The following is a 22,942-nucleotide window of genomic DNA, read 5'->3' as shown; positions in this document are numbered from 1 at the left end:
AATCAGCCTCAGAAATAAGTACATGTACACACACACACACACACACACACACACACACACACGTCATAAAAGAACAGCCAAACGTCAGAGAAAGAGAAAAGAATGGATACATGCATGCAAAACAGGTCTGGCAAGAACAGAGCCGAGGCTGATTGGGAGGGGTTGAGACAGAGAGGCAGCCAATGCGCAGCTCTGCATCTTGAGGAAGAGAGGGGAAGAGAGCGAGAGAGAGATAAGGGTAGAGTGAGGAAGTGAGGGTGAGGGAGGGGGTGAGGCTGAGGCTGAGGCAGTCACTCTGAGAGGGAAGATTCCAGCGTGATGCTGCTGGATGTGAGCTGCTCTCCTCTAACCGGTCTCTGGCTGTCCCTTTGACCGAGCCAGCAGTCTGTGAGTGTGGTAACTGTATTTTACCAGCTCTGGGGCGCTCTGCAGCTGCTCGTGCTGAGGCTGAAGCTGACTGGCCGGATCCCTGCCTGGGCTGCCTGGAGCAGAGAGGGGTTTGACTGGAGCTGAGGTCCAGGGCAGGGCAGGGACGACACGGCTGTAGGGCCGTTTGCACCGGCGGCCCCAAAGGGGAGCAAACATGAGCGTTCCCATGCTAAAGATCGGGGCGGTGCTCAGCACCATGGCCATGGTGACCAACTGGATGTCTCAGACGCTGCCCTCACTGGTGGGACTCAACGGGACAACAATCTCCAGAGGGGGCACCTCGGAGAGGATTGTCAGCGTGCGTATGACTTCCTTCGCTTTTTTTGTGTGTGCACTGCATCTGTCCCGCTGTGAATGTTCGAAAGAAAGAGATGAAAGAGCGTGACACAGCAGATGACGAGGGGAGATAGTTAAGAATCGGAAAGATACTAGCATGTAAGTTGATGTGTTTAACTAACAGCTGAGTGGTTTCAGACAGGGGTGTGCAGATGGGAGAGGGAGCGTAAGAATCTGTCTCAAGGGCTGTGATGTATCAATGAGAGAAAGATGAAGGAGGTAGACGTGCATGCGTTTCAACCAAACGTGGGTGATGAACATGTTGGTGTGCGAGTCACATTTAAGAATAATGCTGCTGAATTGTGCGATTGTGAGAGGCGGAGGACGCAGCGTGAGCGGCCGTGGTAAATCATATGTTTTTGCCAGGGTGACGGGAGGTAGAGAGCGGTTCTGAGTGATGTTCAGGCTGATCCCATCTGTCATTCACCTCCAGGGTGAGAAGGATGGTGCTCAGATCCAGAGGTGACGGGGAAGACGGGGAGGTTGAGACAACGTTACAGTTTCGAGTCTTATTTCGCTCCGTTCGTCTCAAAATCCTCTCAATCTCAAATAATACCCTGGCATGAAGGGAGATCATAAAGGTTTGGAGAAGACAATGTTTTGTAACTTTAAAAAAAAAAAAAAAATTTAAATTTTGTTTACACAGTAGTTTGTCTTCCGTTTAATGCGGACACGCACACACCAGCGTTGTGTGTCTGTCTATCTCAGTGTGCTAATTGGAGGTAAGATAGAGGATGAGAAGTATCAAGCAGCCAAATAAATGAGATATTTTCTGGTTCATCAGCGGTTAATGATTGCCTTTGACTCTATCCTGAGTGTGTTTTTATGGCACCTTACCCATTAAGCAAATGCCTTGGTCTGTTGAAATGATTGGATGAAATTGAACGTCTCACGAGATCTACGACCATCTGGATGTGTGTATGTGTGTGTGTGTGTGTGTGTGTGTGTGTGTGTGTGTGTGTGTGTGTGCGTGCGTGTGCGTGTGTTAATGCGTGCTTTCTGGCCTGTATATGTGTTTTGATATATGCCCTGACTATGTTTAGGCATTCTTGTCTCAGGGGTGAAGGTCCATCTGTTTGAAGAAGAGTTTTTTTAACGGTTCGTTGAAGCATCAATCCCTCGCTTTATGTCTCCTTTGTGTTGCAGTGAGGTTTTGGGTTTGAATGTCTTCTTTTTGAGAAAAAGGCATCTTAGCAGAGATGTAAAAAATGTCAAGCACCCAGCTAAAAGCTTTTTCATTCATTTCTTTTAATCTTTCCTACAACATGTTCATATTGCAGCAGGTCATTTCTTTGAACACAACATCAAAGTAAAATCATAATCTAACCTCTGCAACAATGTCAGAGTGCAAGGCTTTGTTTGAATCATTCACAGCACTAAACATGATAATCCTATTGTACACCCACCTTTCCCCCGGGGGATATGGCCGGGATAAGCCAGCCATTTATTTTCTATAGCTGCTTATCCTGCTCAGGGTCAAGGGGAATAAAAACCGTTTCTTTTCAGTAAACCCATTCTAATCAAGACTCATGACTGGAAGCCTCATCATTTGCATTTCAAAAGACTGGCTACAATAAAACGTTATACATAGTTATGAGTGGATATATTTCTTTCGGGCAACTTTCATTCGCAAACCTATCGAGGAAAAAGGGCTACCATTGAAGTTCATTTCATCAAAACTGATGAGCCAGTGTGATTGCACCAGGGGTTATTACAGTATAACAGCCTGTTGTGATGGGAAATGTCTCAGCTCTGAGACAGGAATAATCTCCACAATGGCAGCGAATAAAACTTTAATGTAAAACCCAGCCTCAACGTCCCATCAATATTAATGAGACGTTTGCCTGTGATGATCTAAGAAGCAGTCATGACTCACACAATGTTTAGAGCTCTAATCAAAGATAATCACAGTGACAATGTGGTGCTAGCGTGCCAGTGGCCATTGCATTGCGTGGCTGCTCCCCCCCCCCCCCCCCCATCCCATGGCATCCATGCATGCTGTGTCCCATATTCTCCCAGCTCAGAGCCATTTGCAAAGTCTGCTTCACTTGCTTGCTGCGCCCGTCTTTTAACCAGCTGACCCATGAACACAGCTGCCTGAGTTTGTATGTGCCCGTCTGCGATGGCACCGAGCACAACACTGCCTGGATGCTTGCGCACATCTGGATAGTAGAAAACCATGTTCCTTAATGAGCGGAAGAGACCACTCTTAACACTTGCATGGAACTAGTGGGGCTGCACTGGATGATCATGCGAAGAAAATTTGTCGACCTGCCAGGCTGTGCGCACATATTATAATAACAACAACACATTATTCATCCATTCATAAAATTGGCATTTATTCTGCAGTTAGCTATATTTGATATTCCTTAAGTGCAAGAAGAAATCTAGAATGGTATTTTCAACATTAATTTTAAAGCTCAAATCAAAGGTAACACCGCAAATCTTGGACACAGTCACCATGGCACTGCCAAATTTGTTTTGCGACATGTTAGAGCTTGGGATACATTGGTAAAACTAAGAGTACGCTAAATTTGAAACATTAACCAACTGAAAAACACAGCCCAGTGTTGCCAATGGTTTTCCAATGAAAGTAGCAGCAAAAGCTCCAAAAGTTGCCAAATGTAGCAGGAAAGTCCCCAAGTCAGCAACACTGACAGCCCCGTCCCTCCAGGCCTCCCTCCAACACCACAACCACACAATTATCATAATGATTGTAAACAATGTAAACAAAATGTAATGTAAACTATTGTAATTACTCAAAGCTGTCGAGCTATAGGCTTGTGGAAGACTCCGGTAACGGGCAGAGCGTGTGGAGGTAGGTAGGCAGTTGATTTCTGTCTGGATGTAAAGAGAATTTCAACAAAAGGTTTCTAAAATACATTGCCCACCCCTAGCTTCAATCACTAAACATAATGACTTGTTTTATCTGCATTTTAGCTGCAGTGAATTCTGAGCCACCCACCTGGAATGCAAAGCATCATTTAGTGCAGTATGGTCATAATACTTGCAAACAAGTTTCCCAGCGGTAAGTTATATAATAAAAACAAGATCAGTCCAAGAATTGAACCATGGTGTGCTCTACAAGATAAACAAAATAAAGCGTCTATTAACATAATGTCTGCTTTATATCAATAATAAGACATAAACCACTTCAGAAGTACCTGCTCACTGTCAAATGTGATGGACACAGTGCGTAAAATAAGGGATTACTCGCACATTATAGTTTATTGTTAAATAAAACACATTTTGTTTTTACGTGTTCACATGTGTGCGTGCGAGATATGCATACATAAATCATTACAACTTTACATACTGTGGTAGTATACCCATAATACTGCACTGAAAGACAGCACAGTATTTGTGTGGTGCCTCTCCCTCTGATATCTAAAATAAGAAAGCTGGGAGGCAGAAGAGTGAAGAGAATATTCTCACCATCAAAGGGGAGCGCAGAACAACAAATGGCAGAGCACAAAGAGCCCGGGCTCAGCATCTGATTGGGGTCACGCAGCCTTTGTCTGTCAGCTATGTGGGACTGTAAACTTTATCACAGCCACTGTGCAATCCAATAAAGCAGATTGTAAAGATTGATTCTTGGCTATGGATTGAAGATTAAACACTGCTGCAGAATTTTATTTGAGCACTTTGCTTTTATGCTTACATCAGCCAACCAAACTTGATTTTGCGTCCAGACCCCGACAGGTGTCCTCTTCTACCTGTAAGTCTGCGTGAAACGTCATTGAAAGGCAATCTTGTAATATCATTCAAATTGTTTTGATACATGAGCTGTGTGAATTGTGTGGCAGCCTGTGTACAAAACAGCCGTATTGATCCCAGACTCTATAATTGGTCTTATAATCAGGCTTTACAAACGGTTCATTTGCCGTTACGAGTGTAATTCCAATCCAGCTGAACTTGAATCATTGCTATTTGATGCTATTTGACGATTTCACAATACACATAATTCCATATTTTCCTCCATTGAACCACTGACTGTATTCTAACAGTTTATGCAATGTTTTCTCACACCAGCTACCCTGCCACTCTCTCGACTCCCTCCTCTATTTAACACCAGCTATAGTGATGGAGCTATCCTTTAACCGTCTAACAGAGGGGGATGCCAAATGCTTTACACCAGGGCACCTGGCACGGCACTAGCAGCCTGCTCCAAAGAGTATAAACGTTGTAGCTTGTTAAGTGCTGAGCATTGGCGAGTGTAGTTTTCTCTCACTTCTCCAAGAGTTCTCCAACTGAGCCCCCCTCCCCCCCCCCAAAAAAAAACCGCTTGACGCATCTGCCCACCCCCACTGTCAATTCAAGTGTTATCCGGATTGGATACGAGTGAGATGCAGATGGGAAGCGAGCAGGAAGACCACGCGGGAGGGATGGCATGTCACGTGAGTGATGGAGTGGGAGAAAGTGCGAGGCAGCAGGGAGGGAAAGGGAGGCAGCAGGGAGAAGAGGCATGATGACTTTATGAGTCATATTATTGACTGGCAAGCATGCTGCGCTGATTGTGGTAATCGGTTTTCCTTGGGCGCAGGAGAGACCAGAGACTTCACTGGGAGTCTTCATTGAGTTTTATTGTAAAGGCCAGCAGCTGGCCTGTGCATTGAGGATTGACTGGTTGTTAATTTGAAGAACGGTGGGGGGGGGGGGGGGGGGGGGGTGTATTTGCATGTTTATTTGTGTGCGGTGAATTACAGGAATACCCCAGCAAATTTGAAAAATTGGATCTGATTGTTTGGCCATAGTATAGATAGAACAGGCCTGAGCTCTGTATAGCAGGGACAGATGTTTGCTGGGGACAAGCGTTCAGCGAAGTTATTGTCTGGCATGAAACACAATTCTGCTGAGGGACAGAGTGGAAAAGAAAGTGAAGCTGTAAAACTTGGATAAACCAAGTTGTGTGATGGAAACAGAATTAAGAGATGGATTACATCGCTGGCACATCTGTTCATTTTGTATCCTTACTATCTCTTAGACTATCTCTCTTCGACGCCTCTTACATTTTCGAAATGCTTCTTTCTTCCTCTCTGTACAACTTTTTCTCAGTCCTTCTGTTCTTACGCTGTCCGTCTCTCAGATGTGATGGCACACTCAGGACCTGCGCCTGCTTCTGCCCGTTTGCCCCTGCTGCCTGCTGCTTATGAAAGTTATAATAGACTTCCCGTCATGCTCATAAAGTAAGGGAGCTGTAGATTTATGATCTCATTTAGCTCCGGCTTTACAGCAGCCAGCTACAGAGTCGGTCTAATGAAACGCCAGAGGAAGTCCATACCACAAGTTCGATTATCTAATTGGATAATCCCTCTGAACTATTTTTCATAAATTACAACACAGGGGTTCTGACTTTGCACTGTGAGGAAGCACTCAGGTAACAACACAAGATGGTTAGTTAGCTAGTTTCATAATAGTCGCACCTAAACTACACTAGCCTGGTCTCTTCTGTCGTCAGCGTACAGGAAGCAGAGGAGGGGTGTTGGAGTCGCATTTGGTTACCACTTTTAGCTTAGTAATGGCCACACCCTCTCGTCTCATCTCCTCTTCCCCGCTCTCAGCGGGGATTTCACTGAAGTTGTCATTCAGCACTGTAACTGGCTGGTGTTTGAACTAAGCTAGAGGAAATTAGAGCCATCTCTCTCTCCTCCCAGTCAGCCTTTTTACAAACCACAACTCTTTCTATCAGTGTCTCAGTGACTCCCACTTTTATTGGTTTCTTTCTATTGAGAGCATGGGCGGTTGGGGTTGGAGGACACGCCAGCTGTGGATGGTGGGACTTCACAAACACAGGCTGTAAGTCGGGACGTCATGGGAACAGAGGAAACCCTGGGGTGGCACAAAAGAGGCAGGCCAGAAATCTAAAAGAGCAATTTTCACTTTAGTGAGCAGCAAGCCCAATTGATTCGTCATCTCTCTTGCCCTCTGCGGTCTCCTATTGTTTTCACTTTAATTGGCTTTTGCATGGCAGCCATGACTGTGACAGCTTCAAAATCGGGCGCTTACATATTCCATTTCATCCCTCGCATCTAATGGGTGAATTTCTGGGAGAGTGAAGAGAACACCTCCTCTCTCCTGAAACCACCGTCTGTGTCTGGGAGGAGAGGATTATCCCCCAGACCTGGAGTGCCCCCAGCTAGCCACAACTGATAGCACAGGTTATGTTATCGCCACTACTCAAACATGAATAACTCTGAGGCCCGACCTGCCTGCAGTATGCAAACAATATTCACTCATTTCACTCCGCATACCCTGAATATTATTCTGTATATTCCACTGTGCACACCCTAAATATTGTTCTGTAAAACATTAGATATTTAGGAAGTTGTTTTTCCAACACTAATAAGATATCTGATAGGCTGCATGGCGTGAGCACTATGTCAAACGAACCAATTTCAATAAGCCGCTTTTCGCTGGAGAGAGGAGACTTAATCATATTACTTTAAATAAACAGTGTTCCAAAACATATTCAAATTTACGACTTGCACCCCGGGATATCACTTGCGTACGAGTGCTGGTATATAGATGTCCCTGAAACGACTGATGCACAAAGCATATAGGGACAGAGCACATTTGCATTTCAGAATTATCTTTGCCCTCCTGCTCTCAAAACTGCTACTGTGTTGAGGACAGGGAGGTTAGTGCAGAATGGATAGGTGGGTGGTAATGAAATTGGAACTGCTTCAAATAAACTCTTAATTTCAGCCCAGAATTTATGAAACATTAATGAAGAGAGGAAGAAGATGTGATGCTGTGAAAGCTCCCTGACATGGGCAAAAAAAGCACACGAGGAGCACAGTGTGAGTTTAAACATGTTGGAAAATGAAGAAAGTAATATGATAATGCAGCCGACATGCCTCAAATATTACTTTGATGAATTTTGAACGTCTTGCTTATTACTGCCCACTATTTCACATATCATAGAGATTCTGTGCGACACCAACTGTGGCTCCCTTTCAGGCTGATAGCTACTGTATATGAAATATTGATGCCCACTTCTGCATCCATTCGCAAGAATCCTTCTTAACCTAAAGTGAATATCTGGTGTGTAGGCAGACAGCCCCCCCCCCCCCCCCCCCCCCCTTGTATGAATATGAGGTCATTTTATCAAATGCAGGAGGATGCACACACCCTCAGAGTAACGTAAGTGGATTCTGCTGTTTGAGGCAAGCGAGCCTCCGCCTGTTTACACCGCAGGATATGAACTGTGATGAGAAGTCGGTGAGAAGATCCAACGCACAGGTCCACAGTATCGTAGCAGCCATTGCATATGCTCTCCTAACGTCCTGCAGTAATCATGCGTACAGCCCAACAATCCCTCTCGGGGGTAGAGCAGCAGTGTAGCTGCAGTTTTAAATGCATGTCCAAACGCATGCATAATAATAATCTGTACGATTTCAATCATGTAACATGCACATATGGGCTGTTCTTGCTTGCATGTGCGTCAGCAAATAAATACTTAAACGTACACATTTATACACTCGTACACACATGTGCTGCAATAAATCACAAGTCCTGACAGTGAGTGAGATGTGGGCAGAGAAGCAGACAGAGGAGGCAAATCTCTCCCTCCGGCAATGGCAGAATGAAATAGACAGTCAGATGCGGTTGGAAGAAATTGGAGAAGGCCTCTGCTGTGGAGACTGCTTCTTTTGTCTTGTTTTAACTCCAACTCTGGCCTATAGACCTCCGTCGTCTCCCCACCTTAACAGCCTTATGAAGCTGGATTGCCCCGAAGAAGGAAGGAAAAAGGTGCTGAATAACAGAAACAAAAATTGAGCAAGTCACTGCAGGAACTGTCTGCACGCTGACTCGCATATGCATCAATATTAAGAATAATAGAATAATAATTTAGAGAGTGCGCTAAAAAGTTCCACCATAAGTCAGTCTGTCACACTGAAATATCAATAATGCATTTAAGAGAAAATATGAATGGTATATTACTCCTTTCTTAGTTTAATGAAATGTAGATGTATTCATTTTTTTAAATGTATGAGTCAACTTAATATACCTAGAAAATAATGAAACAGATCAAATATGAAACGAATGTATATTATCATTGTCAAGGTTGACATTACGGCTTATTTAAGTCACTCACGTAGCTGTGGTCTGCTGGCCACTATTCATTTGGAGTAAGTCCGATTTAAAATTCACTGTGTGAGGAGGAAGAGGGAAAAGCAGTGAGAAGAGGAGAGGGAAGGGAGAGGAGGGGGTCGGGGTGCCAAGGGATTGGCAGGAGTGACAAGATGTGACAGCAAGCACATTGGCTTGCAGGGTGGTTGCTACTTTACACTCCAATCACACAGTCCCTCTGTCCCCCAAGACATTTTAATCTGATCCCCCCCCCGACCCAAGGAGACAAGAGCACAGCACTGCTCAGAGGAAAGCAGGAGAGCGGCGCTCGAGCCACAAGATTTTATATCCAGCCTTTTTCCTTCCACTTATGCGGATGGGTCCTTAATTGTATCACTAAGACGGCTGCTCCTTCTCTCATTACATTTTGCTTCGTATGCTGAGTGTGTGTAGATGCGGCGTGAATGAACGGATCGCCCTGGCCAGGCCTTCGCGTAAACTGCGTGCAAGTGCACAGCACCACTTTTGATCGGATTAGCCAGAGAGAGACATCCATCCTCTCAGCCTCGCCCCGTCCTGCACTGGGTACGGGCTGCATTATCGATCCCGAATAGCTCCATTTCCTCTCTGCGTCCAAACTTATTAGACGCTCTGCTTTCACACAGCCTGGCCTGATCCCTGCCTCTTCCTCGTTTCTTTGAAACCTTCATTTTCCTCCCATTTGTCTTTCTTCATCCTCTATCGAGCTCATATCTCTGTCATGCCGTTTGTGTTTTTCATCCCTTTGTGTATTTCCCACCAATGTTCTTATCTTAATCTGCCACCGTTTCTGCTTAGTGTCTCCCTCTGACTCTTCTATCCTCCATCTCTCTCGTCTCCATGCTGTGAGCGCCACCTCTGTTGATCTCCGGCTTCACTTTTTCTCTCTCCATCTCTCACTGCTGCTCTCCAGTTCATACTAAAATTAGACTGCAAGCGATCTTGAGTAGTTGGAGGGATCAATTGCCATTGATTGCCTTTGGGGAAGAGTAACTTTTGACAGGGTTGCAAGAGAGGGAAAGAATGCCGTGGAGAAATGATGACTTTGCCTCTAACGTATGGTGACAGAATGGGCACAACTAATCACGATATGGAATGTATTAGTCTTTTTTTTTTTTCTTTAAACACTTTCTACAACCTTTTTAAGGATTTGATACATTAATTAGTTTAGAAATGTTGTATAAGGGTGCAACACTTTTCAGATTGCCGTTGATACATGCTGGCAGAATGAAATATCTTGTCTGCCATTATGCATTTTGAAAAGCCTACTTGGTAGCAATGTAGATAAACAACAGCAGACAGAAGCAACATTTTTTTTTTTCCTCCTCTTTGTCTAAAATATATACGTCTCTCTATGTTTCTGCAGACTCTGTACCCGAGCCCAGAGGAGGGCTGGCAGATCTACAGCTCGGCACAGGACGCAGATGGGAAGTGTATCTGTACCGTGGTCGCACCGGCCCAGAACATGTGTAACCGCGACCCACGCAGCAGGCAACTTCGCCAGCTCATGGAGAAGGTGACAGCTGTCAATAACACACTCACTTTGAGACACGACTCTTCCCCACGCAGACGCACAAACTGCCACACTGCGCTGCGCTCGTGTCTGCTGGCGCCGTCTGTCACATGCAAGCAGCTGAAGTGAATAGCCTCACTTCCTTTACCCCGCAGTTAATGCAGAGGAATACGACGCCAATCAGAAGACATTGTTGTTTGAACTATTCTTTTTTTTTGCTTAGAGAAAGAGAAATGTCCTACACTCGCCCATGGACTTGAGCCTTGGCAGCATGTTTCTTTTATGAATATGAATCCATTTTCCAATCCATTCTTACAACAATTAAGAAAAGTAATTTACTCTGACTTGAGCTCATTCGGTTTTCCTCCAAGTGAAAAATATAAGTCAACACTGTCATGTATGACAGGCAATTAAATGTCATGTCATACAAAAACATGTCCACCCGCAAAACCCTAAAACACGCTACACTGTTTCAGCAACCGGACAATAAATCTACGTTTCATTTACATTGAGTATTATTGACCTACAGTGCAGTGCATTCAAATGTAATTTCCTGCTAGTGGCTATAGTGCATAAACACACATAGATCAGGCAGAAGAGGACTTCTGCTTACAGGGGATCCACAGCTGCATGTTGACGATCCAGACCTGCCACTGTATTGATTGGTGGTTTGCAATTGACTGGCATCTTTTCATTCTTCTCCACTTTATTTCCCCAACTAAATAATAAAAACCAAAGAACTAATGTTCAACGGCTATTCACTTGCTTGATGGGCCGCGGCAGCTCATTCACAGCAGAGTTGTTTTTTGACCAGCGAATGGGCGAATGAGAGGGTGGATCCACAGAGCGAGTGAACGCTTTGGAGCAGAGAGGTGGAAAGGAGACAGGAGGGGCTGACATTGATGTGTGGCCTTGCGAGTAGAGATGGTGGTAAATTGAGATGCTGAATAGGCTCTTAGGTCCTGATGGATCAATGAGACACCTGAATTCACATATTGCATTCATTCCCGTTTGCTTTTTTTTTTTCCTGACAGTCTCTGTCTGCTGCGGTTTCAAGCACACGTTCATACAGACAACATCCACACTCACACATGCTTTCAAAAGAAGCGTATTTAAACAGAGAAGGCAGATCCAGGCTGAGAAAAAGACAAACTCGATAAAGCTATTCAGAGAAAGGAGTTGTGTTCACCTAGTTATGTGGATGTATAAATGCACTGTATGTCTTTATAGGAATTATATAATGCCTATAGAGACTACTGTTCCTGCATGTTTTAGGTTTTAAAATATAGTGCTGCAGTATGTGATGGGTTTAATGTTGGATATGTTTGTGTATGATTTTTAGGACAATCGGTACTGCGCATGTACTGTAGCTCATAGCGTAGAGTAACTTATTTAATCATTTTGAGGGACGTAATTAGCTGCTTATTGGGTGAAAACATTTTTAAAACGTATTGAAAAGATGAGCCTATTTCTCTGTGAAAATCAGTAAAACCTTAAATATAGAGCAATCTATTAGAAAACACAGGAATACTACATTTGAAACATAATGTTATTTGTTTGTGAAGTCTGTGTCAGACAGGTGTCAGATTTCAACAATTTATGGTATTGTACTGTATATCAGTACAATACCATAAAAGACATAATAACGAAGAGATATTATAACCTTTGCAAATATATCTTTATCATTGTATTAGACTTAATTACACAGTTGATGTTATTATAAATACACACTCCTTGTATGACACCAGTTATCAGAGCCAAGCGCTCCCGTCACATACAGTCCACAGCCCAGCCTAATGAGGACACCTGGGGTCAGCGCTACCTGAGCTGCAAAGAAGTGACACAAGTTAATAGACAAAATACCATCCAGGCCAGGGTTGGCCCTGAAGGACAGTGGTGTGAGAACGCTCACGGCGGCAGACTTTAGAACAACCTCATGCCCCTTTCACCTCTCTGTCCGACTGACTGAGCTGAGATGAAATAAAATAGAAGGGCACAGTCAGGCATAAATACACACTGTAGGACTTGGTTCAGAGTGAGTCATTACACCCCGACACCTGCGACTGATTAGATTCTGGAAAGTATGAGTGCAGGGCCAGAAGAAAGCGTGAAATGCCTGGTTTGTGTACATTTATGTGTGTGTACGTGGGTCAGTTATCACGGATCAGAGGATGGAGATGTCCCAACTGCCACCACAGCCCAGGACGGTGGCACTGCATTTGTTTAGACTCCAGGCTGGTGGTTACTGTTACACATTCCTCCAACTATTCCATCTGTAGCTGTCAAATACGTTTTTTAATTGCTGGAGAAAATATTTTCGAACCAAATATTCCCTGGCCAGTTCATGAAGCATGTGGGAGATGAGTTGTGCAGTAGGCTGGACACAACGTAATTGAGTGGGCTGTCAAAGTGTAGGCAAGCAAGGCATTTGGTGCTAAACAAACTGTGACCTCCGAGAGTTGGGGCAGTATTTGTTTTTATTCAGAGTTATTTAAATAAGTATCTTCTGTTCAAGTTCAGTGTTCAGTGAAGTTTCAGTGGCTCGTGTCTGTGTGGGTGGGTGTCTGGTCATGTGGGTATAGTTGGACATATTTGTCAATGTTCACATGATTGCTGGCCTGTTCAGTGCAATGTGCAGGAGATGAGGAGGTGTATGAAACAGTAGGCTGGTTATGCAGCAACAGAGTGGGCTGTCAAAGCGTGAGTACTGGAAAAAAATTTAACATGAGAAATGAGAGTCAATAAACACCTACTTGACAGCATGTTTGCGCCTCCATGACATTTATATTTTTGTCATTACCTTATTTTTGTATGTATCCCTTAACTTGTGTACACTGTCATAATTATACTGGCCTGCAATCCTTCTCTTTTGATAGTTTTTTTTACTTTTATTGCAATATTTATGAATGCATTGTATGAATCTGTGACATTCACTTTCTGTATATAGTTTTGGGGGGTTTTTGGAGTGTGTTTTACGTGACTAAAACATGTCTTTTTGCTCACATCTATACTTTAAAAGACATTGTTTACTTCATACTGGATGCAAAGCTCAAGCTTCTAATTTACACTTCAAAGCTTGTGACAACCCTTCAATTGTCATCCACTGCAACATGAGCCTATTGCTAACGTGATGCTAAATCAGTCCCTGGAGAGTTGCAAGACATCCCAGCATGCACTGGGTGAAAGTTATGGAAACACCTTTGAGGCAAGGCAAGTTTATAGCACATTTCAACAACAAGGTTCATAGTGCTTCACATAAAGAGGGCAGTTTGCTGACTGAGACATCCACACCTGTGAGTTTTCAATTCAGCTGACCTGCATTGGAGGGATGGAAAGAGTGCTAGAATATATACTCTCAGGTAAAAGTGCTGTTAATTTACTTGAGTAAAAAAGTAAAACATAGGTGAGTAAAAATGCACTCTGAGTAAATGTTAGCGCGGGACATTTTGCAAAGGAAGGGGATGTGGGTTACAAAATAAATTGCGTTGAATGTCAGTGTATAGACTAGTAAAGCAACATCACACCACCGAGCCCTAATGTCTAAACCAACAATACATTCCATGTCACAAGACAGCACTTTGCAGCTTGTAAATACGACTGATAAGCAATTATAAATATACAACAGTCATCCTCTTGCCTTACTGGAATTCACCAGAAAGGAGGACAAAACGCAGACAGTTAAACAAAGAAAGTCTACTGACACCATGACGGGTGCAACAAGCATTAATATGTCACATAAAGGAAACCGTCTGCCCAGCTTATAGAATCATCAGCAGAATAAAACATCACCAAAGCAGACAACACAGAGATGTAAACAATACAAAACACCACAGCGACTGCAGCCACAAGCACATGCAAAAAGAGAGTTGCTGCACACATCGGTACATTGACTTCAAACTATTTATTGTTGTACTCACATGTCTGAACGGCATTCTTGGCATCTTGTGTCTTCCTGTGTCGCAGTCTTCCTCAGTTTGTCCAGACCTACAACCTTTAGACTCACTAGGCCTAGTGAAACAGGTGACAAGATGAAACAAAAGTCAGGTGGTGGGGTCCAGAAGAATTTTAGACGTTAAACATGTGTTTTGAGATTAGATTACAGCAAGAAAACAACATCTTGTTTTCATAGAGAAATACGTTTTATTGTATAACAATGGGAAAAAAAACATGAATGTTGCCGTTTATTGTTTTGATTAACCTTTTTTAATTAAAATTTTATTTTATTATTTCATCTTTTACTTCACGTTCTGCTGGGTATCTTAAATGACTTCCTGGTGAGCAATAAAGCCTTATTGATATGATATTAGCAGAATTTGTTCTGAATCTGCAAAGTGACTAAAGCTGTCAGGTTTATGTAGTCGAGTAAAAGGTATAATATTTGCCCCTGAGATGAACGTTAGAGCTATGGTAGCAGAAAACATTAACACTCCAGTAACGTTACAATAGCTTGAGTAAATGCACTTAGAGTTACTTTCCTCCATTGGTATGCGAGTTGAGAAACGCCATGAAGTTACCCATAAACTGACAGTCACTGCCTCGCGATCCACTTCCCTGAGCAAATAAAGTGGCGCACTCCAAACATGACACGCGCAAAAGTAACAACGTTAATGTTCGCTGCGAAAATCGAACACTAAGGCCCGACGTTACCTCATGTTTGTGGACACATTCGCCAACAATCGCTCCAGTTCAATGTGTTAGCTCGTTTCGTTCATTCCCCGTGCAGAATATAACCAGTCAACCCAGCCTCTTTTGTTTCACTGCCATCCTCACAGTTTGCATAACGTTTGGACTGTTTGAGGCTCTGCAGTCACAACGTGCAGACAGGGATTATTAGGCCTGTTGTCAAAAATCAACAGACCTCTTCTGAAGCTAAAAAGTTCCTCAGAAGTCACCTAGGAGCACCATCCTGGGTGTGTTTGATTTATGTCGCTCAGCCTCCCTGTCAGGTGGGGCATTAAATCAGAGATGTAGGCCTATAAGGGCAGGTGCACCCTTCTTTTTTAACTATGCCGAGGTACAATAATGCTTACCATAACCATACCCCATAATGACCCTTGATCCTTCATTGCGTTGCATTGTTGTACATTTTTGTACCGTTCACTAACTGCAATCCAGTTGGGAAAACCCAATACTGGGGGTCTGGGAGGCTCCAGACAGATCAAAACCTATGATAGTGTGATAAACTGCAAGGCATCAAGTTATATTGTGTTGATCCATTGAGTCATTTGACACTGAATGAGATGTGAAGATCGAGTTGTCCCACATCATGGCATTTTTTTCATTATTAATTATTCTACCTGTTACTTTCTCAACTCATCGTTTTGTCTGTTGACTGTCAGCTAACACTAAAAATGAAACGTGTTGGTGTGTCTTTCTGTGTGTGTGTGTGACAGGTTCAGAACATTAGCCAGTCAATGGAGGTGCTGGACCTGCGGACGTCCAGAGACCTACAGTATGTAAGGAACACGGAGAACCAAATGAAAGTGGTGGATGGAAAGCTGAAGGTGGCCTCTGAAAATCCCCGCAGCCTCAATCCAAAAGCCTTTCAGGTAAATTGGCCGTGTGTCTCCTCCTGTACGGCGCTGCGTTGTGTGTATTGTTCTCAAGTGAACGCAGATACTCTCAGATGTGGCACGGATTACCATGTGCACACAAACTTTGGCAGATGCGTTGCGATCTCTTTCGCTCTTCACAGACAATAACATTTTATACGACTCTCAATAGACTGCCAAATAGGTATACAAATTCAATTCCCAAACTGTCTTTTAGTCATTGAGTTATGCTCAGAGCAAATTCACATGGTCCTGAATTATTAAACTCCTGGACCTAGAAGTTTTTTTTTCTTTTCTGTATTCCCTTCTTTACATCCTTTCCCCTTTCTCCCCACTCAGTCTCTCTTCCTCTACTTAACATTCTGGTGTATGCTCATAGATAACAGGAACATATATTCACATTTATCTCCACCTTATCTCTCTACAAGCTGAGGCTCAGCTGCCATTATCAGCAGGCCTTTTTGTCTTCCTGTCAGCCTGCTGTCTTGACCTGGCTTCCTCCACATTTTCTCACACCCTTACAGATATTAGATGGACCATAAAATAGTTTGATTAAAAGATGCCTCGATATATGCTAAGTGTGCCTTACTGCTGGTGCCCTGCCTCAGCACAGCGACAAGCATGAATGGCTGTGTTTTGCTTCCAGTGTGTTTTATGAAAGCTGGAGGTAATGAAGATGTTTATGAATCAGTCAATTCCAAAGTAAAGCCTGCAAATGACTAAAATATGCAGAATGCTATGCGTTATATCCCAGGACTTTTGCTGAACGCACATCCGCAATCAGATAAAGAGTTAAAGGAAATAAAGAAAAAAAAGTATTTTTAAATTTAAAAAAAGAGCAGGATTTGACCGGAGCAGGTTGGCTGATGAATGCGTGCAGCTCAAAGGTGCCAATGGCAGAGCGTGGGAGATTAACGAGACTGAATTTTCGCGGCTTGAAAAGGGGAAAATGAGATTTATGATGTGGCGCTACAGGGCTGAGAGCTGCTCCATCACCAGATTTACGATAAACCTTAACAAGGAGGAAACAGCCCCTCCTGTGGCGGCCACACTTTATTGATGCACCTATTTCTCTCTTGAGCCTTCTACTTTCCAAGCAGGCAGCCTGGCTCTCCTGCTGCTTCCTGCACTCCTACCTAAAGACACATTGTTCTTTTCACTTCTAAACACATGAGTCACCGAGCAAGATTACGCCCGAGCAGCAACCATGCTCCTTACTGTAGGTGAAAATCACCCAAACCAGCTGAGACAATAAACAGACGTTCATTATTCAGTGGGTTTCTAATCCACACACGGTAAATGAAAATAAATCCACTTACAGTTCATACAGAGAAGCCCACATAATTCAAACAAGAAACAAGAAACAAAAAAAGCAAGTAACTGTGAAAATGTTTTATTATAAAAGGTCATAAGTAATGCATGCAGTAGTTTACAGTACAGCTACAGTATGAGCTCTGATTGAGAGATGATCTATCAACCAGCAGTAAGAACCGAAGATTGAAGGGCTAGCTACCCTGCACACAATCCCCCTGTGCTGACTATTGCGGTCGACCTCATCCCCCAACCTATAATCTCACAGGGTATAATCTTCTCCACCCCTTTTGTGCTATTCCATGTGTCCTTTTCTGTGATTATTGTCTTAGGAGTTGAAAGACACAGTGACCCAGCTGCTCCCCTTGCTGCCGGTGCTGGAACAGTACAAGACGGATGCCAAGATGATCCTGCGTATCCGGGAGGAGGTGAGGAATCTGTCCTTGGTGCTGATGGCCATCCAGGAAGAGATGGGGGCCTATGATTATGAGGAGCTGCGCCAGAGAGTCCTGCTGCTGGAGACCAGGCTCCACTCCTGCATGCAGAAACTAGGTATAACGTGTATGCAAAATGGGTGTGGGTGGGTTGTCGTTGAATGTTTCATTTTAAATTAATTCTCAAATATAATTGTAGCACTTAAACAACCAGAGTTTGGACAACATCGATATAGAAAAGAATAAATGATTAAAATTAAGTTCATCAATTGTCAAAAGGCTGTTGTGCATCGGCAACAATTCCACTCACCTTTGAATTATCAGCATAAATTAAGAAAAATTGGCCAGCCTGAATGAATAATTGATCGTGTTGTCACGTAATGCGTTAGCTTAAACTGATGATTTTACAAAATCCCACGGATATAAACTGATGACTTAACAAGAAAAGACTGTAGTTAGAGTTTTGTTATTGTCTTTGATTAAGCATTTGCATAAAGCAAATGACTTAATGCGGAGAGATAATAATTAAAACAATTAATTACACACAAATACTTATATTTATGTATTTATTTTAGTTGCTGTTTAAACATGCAGAGAAAAGAAAACTACGTTAGTCATGGAAACAGAAATCATGCAAGAATGTTTTAGGATAAATTAAGCTGAAAAAACAGTCAATCAATAAATCAGTCAATATATTTTTGCATATCACTTGTGAATTATCAATCCCAACCGCATTTTATTTCCCCCTGACATGAAGTGGAAGTTGCCAAATGATGCTAATTTTTGAAATTCTATATTATGGCTGTGGAGAATGCTACGTCTTTGATACATATGTGTTAGATGCAAACAGTGAAAAAGTGATACAGTGTTTTTACAGATGTGCACAAATTGCAACCTTTGAATTGGCAAAACCATACAGGGCCTTAAAAGTAGCCTAGTGGAACACCATGTTTCAAATGCACTGTATAACTGGAGGTCCCTGTCTGTGTGTGTGTCTGTGTGTGTATGCATTGCCACAGTGTGTACATATTTATGTCCTCCATACAGTAAATACTTACATACATTTATATGGCGTCTTACGTCTTTCTCTTCTTTGACCTCCAGGCTGCGGGAAGTTGACTGGCGTCAGTAATCCCATCACAGTGCGTGCATCAGGGTCCAGGTTCGGCTCCTGGATGACTGATACCATGATCCCCAGCTCAGACAACAAAGTAAGTCCCCGTGTTGCTATGCTCACCCCTGAGGTGAAACGCTTTAATCCCTGCTACCTACATCATAGTTCAACAAACATAGAGCATAAAGTAGAACCAAAGTCATTGACAAACAAGTCTGTCAGCTGCTCAATGGAAAAAAAAATATTCCTCACAGCAACTCTGTCATGATACTTCAGTGACTGATTGACTGTTTTGCCTGAGTAGGACTCCTCGTGAGCTCTGGAGGAGGAGAGGCAGAGAGAGAAATGGGAATGCAAAGCTGAGTCACTGATGGATAGCATCCTGTTTCCTTCTCCCTGTCTACCTCTGTCTCTGCAACTCCAGCTGATTGATCACGCCATCGTCAGTGGAGAAATAAATGAGTTGTTTGGGCTAAAGTTTGTCTAAATCACCGAGGTAATTACCAGGAGTGTGCTGAGAGGCTCTGGACCCAGATGATGTAGTAATGGCTTCAGCTAATAAGAGATGACACGTGGTTTCATTTGGGCAGATACTGTTCATGTTCAGAAGCAGGTGGGAAAAGACACAAGTGAGGGAGAAACTGAAGAGAAATTGTGGGGCCAATGGGTGAATGGAGGGAGTGGTGGTGGTGATGGAGAAGTGAAAGAGTGGATTATTAACTATCTGCAGGGGAGAAAGGAAACTGATGAAGTTTAAGAGGACAGATGACGATGGCCTTTTTCATCCCCACCATGAATCATAACAGGCTGAATACATATTGCCAGCAGAGAAGGTCAATTTCTTCGATCGAATGCCCTGATCTTCGTCTTTGATCGCCGTACTTTAGATCAATCACCGATTGTATTAATAGCCAGATACATCAACAATATCACATCAACACCCGCACCAATCACGATAATCATATTTGGGGAAAAGTCATTGGGGAACCAAACAGAAAATACAACACTTGGTATTGTGCTCGAGCTTCAGCCTGCCTCAGCTAGAGACTCATTTTGCAGGCAGGGGAGAAGCAATGCTTAATGCTCCATAATCCCCCCCCTTCTCCATAATTCAGCTGCTGTACCTCACCTCCCCCATCTCTTCCCATACACTACCTCTCGCCCCAGTGGAATTGTTATGGAAGGAAAGTGACTGTTATAAACCTGGAAAGCAGGCGAGAGCAGGACAAGAGATAAAGAGGAGAAAAACGATGATGGGTGGTGCATCAGAAGAAAAATGACCTACATCTTAGCAAAGCTCTCCTTGATATGTTAAGGATAAAATAAATATCCAAGCCAACTGCAGTTTAATTGAATCAATTAAAAGCTGAACTGTGCCTCGGCGGATGCATTGAGGGAATGAGATGGGAGATGCAGCCAGAGAGGGGCCATGTCAGCGGAGAGATCCGCTGAGAGTGCTTGAGGAAAAAGATAGAGCTGCTAAATGGATTGATTTTTCTGTAAATGTGGACTGGGAAAGGCCAGGGAGCACAAGCATTGGTTGACTGCAAAGTGCGGGCAACATCTTCACTCCCACACATCAATAGTTCTGCACACATGCACATTAAGGCATTACACTCACACTCAAACAAGTAGAGATTCACACATATGCACAATAGGCTTACTTTGCTCAGGGCATCGCCATCGGCTATAATGAAACACTGCTCACAGTGTTGTTGCAGAGAGGTGTGTCAGGTATAGCAACATTCTCCTGTAACCTCTAGATCTGTTCGTTATCTCCTGTAGTTGTTTCCCTCTTCCCAATGGGATTCATTCTTCTTCTCTCTACAGGTGTGGTCCATGGATGGTTACTTCAAGGGACGGCGTGTCCTGGAATACCGGACAATGAATGACTTCATGAAGGGGCAGAACTTTGTGCAACACTTGCTGCCTCACCCCTGGGCAGGCACTGGTCATGTGGTCTACAATGGCTCACTGTACTACAACAAGTACCAGAGCAACATCATCATCAAGTACCACTTCCGTTCTCGAAGTGTGCTGGTGCAGCGCAGCCTGACCGGGGCCGGCTATAACAACACCTTTCCCTACTCCTGGGGTGGCTCCTCTGACATCGACCTGATGGCGGATGAGAATGGCCTGTGGGCCGTTTACACCACCATCCCTAATGCTGGGAACATTGTCATCAGCCGCCTGGAGCCCCAGAGTCTGGAAGTGCTGCAGACCTGGGACACAGGCTTTCCCAAGCGCAGTGCTGGAGAATCTTTCATGATCTGCGGTACACTTTATGTCACCAACTCCCACCTGGCTGGTGCCAAGATCTACTTTGCCTACTACACCAACACATCAAGCTATGAGTACACAGATATCCCTTTCCACAATCAATACTCCCACATCTCCATGATGGACTACAACCCCAGGGAGAGGGTCCTGTACACCTGGAACAACGGACACCAGGTGCTCTACAATGTCACACTGTTCCAGGTTATTAAGACTTCTGGGGACTGAGAGCCCTCAGGCTGACCCACTCAAATAATGCTGTGATCATTGTTCGGGCAGGGGCAAGGGAGCCGGGTGGAGGTGGGTTGGGGGATTCAGTGTAAGGGCATTGGCTTGGATTTTTTTTTTTAAAGAATTTCAATCTTCATAGAGTGCTATTGTTCACATTCTCAAAAAAACACTCCGGCAGCAATGTCGGTAAAGATACAAAGACTGAGCGCTTCTCTTATTTTTCTTTCTGTGATGAGTAAGCATGGTTCTTTTTATTCGTGATGAGAAATAAATATCAATCTTTACCATTTACGAGTTTGTATTTCATTGTCACTGTATCTCGGAGGGGTGAACAACAAAGAAACTTGGATGTGTGTACAAGGTGGGTGCTTCCAAAAATGTATAAACAGGTGTTTGACTTATTTGATTTATTCCTCGTTGTTCACTGAAACCTGAGATATTCATATAGAAAATGTGTTTAAAGTAAAGTTTTAGCATGAAATATTAAATACTTAACATTTCTAAAATATGTTAAATGGCATAATTTCAAAATAATGAAATGGAATAATTGTGTCTATATCTCACCGATACAGAGAGGCTGTTACTACCACAGCCGAATCACAAAATAATGAGGTGACAGCATCTGAATACTGAGGAGTCAATCTCCAGGGCTGCACTAAACCATAACTTTGAAAACATTTCATCCATTACATTACATTATGAAAAAAAAGCAAGGGCATCAAGTACTGTGTAATAAAACGGCGCGCTTCCCGTATACTCAAGCAGTGTTAAATTTGACTGCAATAGCCACGGTTTGCATTTTATGCTTCAAGGTGAACTGAAAATGAATGCAAAACATCTGCTGAAAGGAAGCAGATGTTGCTGCGAAGGGTCGAGAAGCACAAACAGGGAAGGAGACGAAAAAATATATAAGAGGAATTCTAAGAGCATTTACTTTTGAGTGGGGAAATGAGGCTTCACAGTTACTGTTGCGTGTCAGGCTCCAATCTGTTCTAATCTTGTTAGTCGCACCGCTCCTCTAACCATGCTTTCTGCAGAGACATGTTCAAAGACAAGCATACAGTGGGACTCTCTGCTCACATGAAAGTCTCAATCTACAAACCTTTCATTGCACATTTGTTATTATTTGCTCCAGAAAAATAATTCTAAAGCCACCTTGACATTCTCTGCTGTATGGAACAGTCATTGTTGCAACAGTCATTGTATTCCTTTCATTTGTAAGACTTGTGAGGGTGCATCCATCCTTTTGTCTGCGGTGGACACAGAAGACATACAATAAAATAGGAGCTTCCACTTTTTTTTCCTCCTGAGTAACCATAGTGATCCTTTTCATCACGGATGACCTTTCTATCAATAAAGTGCTGTGTTGATGAGTTCACAGAGTACATGGGAGTGGATGACATTTAAAGCACAACACAACACACAACAGCACAGCACATCAACAGTGTCAGCTGGAAAAAAAAGAGTGAAATGGAGTCGGGAAAATAAAGGTTTTGGATGATACACAAATGTGGAGACAGTATAGATGTAATTGTTTACCAAAGAAACCTATACATGGGGAGTAATTAGTGAACTGCAGTTACACATAAACATATACTATACCATTGAGGTGAGAGTGGAAGACTGTTGATCT

General features: G+C 43.3%; 1 protein-coding gene across 1 annotated transcript; it reads left to right on the top strand.

Moving 5' to 3' along the window:
* Positions 1 to 314: 314 nt before the first annotated feature.
* Positions 315 to 21,596, top strand: olfm2a (olfactomedin 2a). The gene is made up of 6 exons (XM_076085782.1): positions 315 to 727; positions 10,244 to 10,393; positions 15,784 to 15,939; positions 17,586 to 17,805; positions 18,792 to 18,898; positions 20,632 to 21,596. Exons 1-6 carry the CDS (start codon positions 584 to 586, stop codon positions 21,304 to 21,306), a joined length of 1,452 nt encoding a protein of 483 aa, XP_075941897.1. The 5' UTR covers positions 315 to 583; the 3' UTR covers positions 21,307 to 21,596.
* Positions 21,597 to 22,942: the final 1,346 nt, after the last annotated feature.

Source organism: Anarhichas minor, unplaced genomic scaffold, assembly GCF_050575085.1.
Source record: "Anarhichas minor isolate MPS153535 unplaced genomic scaffold, ASM5057508v1 ptg000007l, whole genome shotgun sequence".
In the NCBI taxonomy this organism is placed as follows: domain Eukaryota; kingdom Metazoa; phylum Chordata; class Actinopteri; order Perciformes; family Anarhichadidae; genus Anarhichas; species Anarhichas minor.
Note: the sequence above shows the minus strand (reverse complement) of the source record. Positions and strands in the feature narration are given on the sequence as shown.